Source organism: Chrysochloris asiatica, unplaced genomic scaffold (assembly GCF_000296735.1).
Source record: "Chrysochloris asiatica unplaced genomic scaffold, ChrAsi1.0 scaffold00067, whole genome shotgun sequence".
Lineage (NCBI taxonomy): Eukaryota > Metazoa > Chordata > Mammalia > Afrosoricida > Chrysochloridae > Chrysochloris > Chrysochloris asiatica.
The window spans coordinates 14,076,079-14,082,692 of NW_006408585.1; the positions used below are offsets into that span (position 1 = coordinate 14,076,079).

General features: G+C 44.4%; 1 protein-coding gene across 1 annotated transcript; it reads right to left on the reverse strand.

The window, feature by feature from the left end:
* Positions 1 to 2,175: 2,175 nt before the first annotated feature.
* FBXO34 (F-box protein 34) lies at positions 2,176 to 4,239 on the reverse strand. The gene has a single exon (XM_006864617.1). It carries the CDS (start codon positions 4,237 to 4,239, stop codon positions 2,176 to 2,178), a length of 2,064 nt encoding a protein of 687 aa, XP_006864679.1.
* Between the last annotated feature and the right edge of the window lie 2,375 nt (positions 4,240 to 6,614).

Consider the following 6,614-nt stretch of genomic DNA (forward strand, 5'->3'; position numbering starts at 1 on the left):
ATCCTCCTCTCCTGGCTCCTTACAGGAAATCAAATGAGCCTGCAGGCTCCAGCCTAGCACACAGAGTACTGTGTGCATGAAGCTGTCAGACAGATACTGTTTTCAGCTTTAGTCGCCCTTTCTGAGCAAGGAAGCAGTTACTGCCTAAGGATAAGGGCAGAGGAGAAGGAAGCCGATCCCAGTTTGGAAGCCACTATGTGTCCACCCACTCCAGTCACAGGTGAACCTGGCTCAGCCTGATTCCAGTCTGGCTCCAGTCAGCCTGGCCAACCTTATATCTGACCAAAGTAGGCTCAACTCTGACCTGTTGTTTCTCCACTGGGACTACTACAGCCCTCACCTCACACATCCCTTACCCACCCATCAACTCCTCTCCCCGAACACTTCCCAGCAGCCTGGTCACAAGGTTTTCTGGTGAATACTCACGGAAACCCTGTACAGGGTCGCTATGGGTCGGAACCGACTCGACGGCACTTAACAACAACAACTCCATTTCAAGCCAATGAGGCTTTCTGCACCTATAAAGATTTATAGCCTCAGAAACCCTGTTCAGGGTCGCTAAGAGTTGGAACCGACTCCACCACCAAGGCCAGTTAAAGCACTTGACCTCAAGGTCAGTTTGAACAGCAAGGTTGGCTGTTCAAGCTCACCAGCTGCTCCTCAGGAACGCTATACAGGGTCGCTATGGGTTGGAACAGACTCAATGGCACTTAACAACAACAAGGCTGTTTCCCAGGTCCTCCCATGCCTGCCAAGCCGTCCACTACCAGAGACATGAGCAGCTCTTCAAGGGCTTCCGAACTATGAACTGACTGACTGCCCGGGCAAGCTCTAAGAACACCCGTGATCAAAACCTAACCCAACAGCTAGCGGGTGTTGGGCAGATGACAAACTCCAAATTAAGTGTTTAAGGGTCACAAAAATTCAGGCTTAAAATGTTAAATGAAGATGGTGTCTTCTTGGTGGCAGACCAAAAAAATATTTATATATATATATTTTTAAATCACCCGCCTTTCACTAACAACTCAAACAAACCAACCAAAAAACCAAGGGACTATCACAAAACCCATCCACAGAAAAAAGGAGGGGAAAAATCTTTGCAAACTACAGGCCCCATTTAAGATGCATGTTTTTATTGAAGTTAAAAAAAATTTTTTTTTTTGACCAGACAGGAAGGATAGACAAGAATGTTATAATCTGACTATATAATATTCTCTCATTCTTGGTGGATCACTAGCATATAACAAAGGATTGTCCTCTATACTAATTTTAAAGTTGTCCAGTTAAACCCTTATTTGGTATCCTTTGAATAGGTTAACCTCTTAACTATTTAGAGTTTCTTCTCAGAAACATTCATATATTATAAAGGAAACATTCATAGTTTATTTGGGAAACATTCATATTTTATACAGGATTTACAAATTTGAGATGATACCATAAAAAACACGATTCTAGCTGCAACACTATCCTAGCTGCATTGTGGTGATTCTGTTGTTCGGCCAGCTGTCTGGTATATACAACTAAACTGTAAGGGGGTTCTTTACAGAGGGGTCCAAAGCACTCAGCTAAAGGTAAAGGCGCTCGAGTTTAATGTGCACTTTCATAGCCCCATGAAAACACAACAATTATATACACTGTAAACACCACAGGGCATGAAATCCATTTCTCACCACAAACATCAATCTCACAGATCAAGCATACAAGGTCTAAGGGAAGGTGCCTGGCTTTCTCTTTCTACGTGTATTTCTCATCCAAGACTGCTGCTATTCTGGCCATTTCAAATATGGTGCCAGTGTAGGAAGCCTCTGTGAAATCCTTTTCTCAGAAGGACTGTCTTCTGCAGAGTACTCTTCTGAATGTTCTCAATGGTGACATGTCTTTGTCCTTTGAAGATGGGTTTGATTTAGGAAAACAGGCAATTACTCACAGCTAAGTGAAACAAACTGGGGATACCACCCTGGAACCGATGTGAGGTGCCACTATAGAACAAGACTTCGGTACAGCTTGCAAATCTGCGGGTGGAAACCACCTGAGTAATGGCGATCCTGGTGGAGCAAGGAAAGCTCCTCCTACAGTGACAACTCTGAGAGGCAAACACTCACTTGGTTGGTGTATCTGGGTGGGATGTGGGTAGTTTTATACAACCTGTCCTTTTTGTTGCCTCTTGCATACACTTTAATATTCCTCTTCGATTTCAGTCCCTTTTGCTTTCTTATGGATTGCCCGATTAAAGCTGTGGCAGGCAGGGACCCAGTGATTGTCATGAAGCCCTAGCTTGCAGCCAGGAAAGCCTTTCTGGGACCGGTGGCAGCACATCCAGTATCCTGGCCCGTAGGGCAATGCCTGACAGTAGGGTTTGGGGTGCCACCGGCACAGGGACACGTCACCCTTCACATATTTTTTCTTGCACTGCTTGCAAGGATCTTCTCTATAGCGTGGATCTCGAACCCAGCGAGAATCCGCCGGCCTGATGTTGTAGTATTCAATGATGAACTTAAAATAGCAGCAGGTACATTTAAGAGCCACCAAACTCTTGGTGGGAAGCAACCTGAATATTTTCACCATAATGTGGTGGGGCAGAAAGGCCATGTACTGCTGAGGCTCCAAAAGCTGCTGGATTTTAAACCTGGTTTCCAGAAAGTCATGAGACACCTGCTTCTTCCAACTCACGAGCTCAAGCACTGGTAATGCACTCTCCACAGAAGAGGCCGGCGGGACAAAGGGCTCAGCTGAAACACATTTTTTCTCAGATGCACCATCAACCTTAGATGCATCTTCAGGTTGGCTGGTCTCTGAAAACTCTCTTGTGCTTCCATTAGATTCTGAGCAGATGGACTCATGCTGACCAGGAGGCAAGAAAAATAACCTCCCTGGAAGTGGGTCTCCACCGGGGTTTACACTAGAAGCCTGGTCTCTCTCTACCTTGCACACAGTGATACTAATGCACAAAGACTCTTTTCTTCTCTGGTCAGAACTTCGGCTAGGAAGTGGCACAAGCTCTCTACTCACACACTTAACAGCATCTGTGGGAGGAAAGGGTGACCTGACAAGTTCCTCTGTCATTTCCACATCATACCTACTGCTGTTCTTCCCGGCACAATGCTGACCTGGACCTGGTTCAAGTTCTGCACTGTCCCTGTGGAAACCCACACCATCCCACGCCCGGTCTCCATTTGGAGAACACTGGTCAACTCTTGAGGGGTCACAGCACTCAGACCTAGACCCCAAAGAGTCCACCTGAGTTTCTGGTACAACTTTTTGTGTTTTGTCATCATCAGCCTGAGTGCCGGTTGCAAGCAACACCCGGCCCACATTGCGCCGGAAGCTGTTATTCCTTGAGAGGCTTCCCGGCTCACGCTGGCTCTGCTGTTTCAGGCACTCCGACTCCAGCCTGGCCACTATGTCGAGGACACGGACTGGCTCACTCTGTGGCTCGCCTACCTCGGGAATGCCCCTTTCCGAGGGTTCTTCACAGGCTGCTGGGGTAGAGAAGGCTGGGGGCACACCTCGGGAATGCCCAGAAAACCTCACAAGGGTAGGTGAGTTAGTACAATTCTTCGCACAACTGGCTATAAGAGCACTGGCTCTCTGCTCAAGGAGGGCAACCATCTGTATGACCGACAGAGGCCGCCCTGCATAGACACCGTCCCCACCGTCACTCACAGAATGTACAGAACAGTGCTCGATGCCACACGCAAATGGCTCCGGCTGGTAGCACCTGCTGTTGAGCTCTCTCATCCTTTCTAGCTGTATCTTGGCTTTTTTAAGATCGCCTGATTTTTTCCTTCTTTTGGTGGCTCTCCCATCAATATCCCAGGAGCTTTTGATTTTCATAGACCCTATCCTATTGCTACACTGGTGGGCTGCAAAGAATGCAATTTTCTCCTTGGTATTTCCTGGCTTCACAACAGCCCAGATATCAAGTGGCCCCTCCCCTTCTTCGCCTTGGTGGATTGTTGCAGGTGGTACATTCTTTTTGGCTTTAATACTCAAGCTGCTTTCTGCAGGACTCTTCCCACTCATGCTGCACAGAACATTTGGAGAAATGATCCCAAAAGGCTTTCGAGATGAGGCTGCACCAAGAGAGGTGGAAGGAAAGACACCTGGTCTCACGTAGCCTGCGCTGCACCTTTCATCCTTGATGGCCCTTTGGTGGCTCATGGGTGTTGCCAGGGGCTCCTGGCCGACGTCCAGAGGTCGCTCTTTCTTCTGGAGTTTCCAGTATGGCTTCAAGTGCATAACAGAGGCCCTGCAAGAAAGAAACAGACTGAATTAAGAAACCAATTTTGATTTTTTTTGTTTGTTTGTTTAAGCCAAGATGTCTCTAGCAAATAATAAAAACATCTTCTATCAGTTCCTTAGTGTTCTCTTTTCAGCTACTTTTTAATATACAGATCAAGAATAAAAAAGAAAAATAACTACTTTCCATGATGTAAAGGCCAGAAAACAAACTGGTTTAGACTGAGCACATTTCAGAAACCTGTAACATTCTATACATAAATTTGTCCTTTAAAGAAATGTGAACATACTGAAAACATCATGGTAAGGAAACAGAGTGCACACTGTAGGAGAAACTATAATGGAACTCTCCCACAATCCCCTATCAGGAGATTATTTATTACTAGTTTTTCTAGGTCATTATAACTAGTCTTTTACTGATTACACAAGAGTTCATCAAAGCTGTTATAGTTTTTAAAATTATTTCTATATACATTTGAATAATTAGATGCCTAATAATTTCCCCCTTATTTGCTTATATACTTGCTCCGTTAGTCTAGATTTTCTAAATAATTATTTGTACAAACTCTGTCAAATCTCCTGCAAATATCTTCAATTAAAAAAATTTTTTTGAAAAAAGAAAATTGAACCCATAATCCATATTAATTCTAAAAAAGTGATTTGTAAACTACTTCAGAAGAACAAGTCCTCTGGTCAGGGGTGGAGATGGAAACAATTTCGGAAACTAGATAAAAAGATTGTGTGATAACAGAACTGTGTTCTAGTTCCTGCCTTGTCATTAATTAGCTAGAAGGTCGGCGGTTATTCCTTTAGCAAGTTCCTCCCTCTAGTCTGAGAGGAAAAGTTACCTAAGGGGTTGGAATGATTGTCAATGCACAGCCTGTTGCCGCACAGAAACCCTGGATTGTGAGGAGTATCTCCTAAGGATGCCTGGTCTCCTCTCAACTAGTAAAGTCCAACTCACAGAGACCCTGTACATAGTTTCCAAGATTGGAAACCTTTACAGAAGCAAGTGTCTGGTGGTTTTGAAATGCAGACCTTGCGAGTAGCAATTCAGAGCTTATCCTAGAGCACCCACAGGGCTCCTACTTAAACTAATCTCATGGAGTCAGATCTCCTCTTGCTGAGGGAGGAACACACACCTCAGGCAGTGTGGCAGATTCCTTCTCATTTACTCCACCACACGTTTTGAGGGCCTGCAATATGGCAGCATTGATGCTAAGTGCTTTCCCAGATTAATTTTAATGATCAAGAATGAAACCAATCCTCCAGAACAAGTTTGCCTTCCACTTCAGCTTTCAAATTATCACAGAATTCCTGGAGTTCACTCTCAGCTTAAAATCGTTTAGCTAAGCACAAATTTTGCATTTAAGACATACAACTATCTTTTTCAAAGAGGCCCTTGACAAAGATCAGATGGGATAGGCTTGTGCTTTTCTGATTTCTGACGATTTGCATCCTGAGCATCCAGAGAGATCTTCTCCAGTTCTGCACTGTAGCAGAATTCTAGTTCATGCTTTTTCAGAATCTAGCCTTACAAAATAAATCACCCAGAAATCTCCCAGAACAAAATGACATATAATAAGAGGCTGTCTCTGTTCCAACTACTTTCTGTTTTTCATATCCCCTCAACTGCTCCTTTCCAAGAGAAATGAAAGAATTGGAAGTTGCCGAGTTGTACATACAAGTAATAACTTTTCCTTCTGAAAATCCAATAAATTTTCACATGATTCAATTGGTGCCTGTGAATAAATTTAATTTCAAATTGAGCAATGTGTGCAGTTTTGCACTGTACAATGTTCTCTTCGCCTCCCCCCCACCCCCACCCCCCATCACTTTAGATGCTAGTATGGATGTATGAGGACAGGAAGAAGAAGCTGTTAGTCACAGACGGGTTTTGTTTGCATTTAACTTGTGAAGTCAGCCCAACTGACACAATACAAATATATAAGCCTTCAGCAGTATAAAAGTAGGGGATGGTTCCAGGGAACAGAAGCAGGAAGGAGAAAAGCCTTACGTGAAAAGATTATGTGATCAAGGTAACTGCTGAATGCTGGGAGGCCATTCTCTAGGCCCCCTGAAATAAGCAAAACATTTAGGTTCCTGTCCAGCAACTGGCTGAAAGTTGCCTAGGGGCCTTAACCTTCATGCTTCTCTTCCTGAGTTTGAAGGGCCTGAGGCATAAAATACAAAGGGATACTGGCAAAACTTTGAAGAAGTCTTGGTGGCACAATGGGTTAAGCATTTGGATACCAACGACAAGGTCCGAGATTCAAACCCACCAGTCTCTCCACAGGAGAACGATAAGGCTGTCTGCCCCAGAAAAGGTTTACTGTCTCAAAACTCCTAAGGAGCAGTTCTATGTTGTTGTTGTT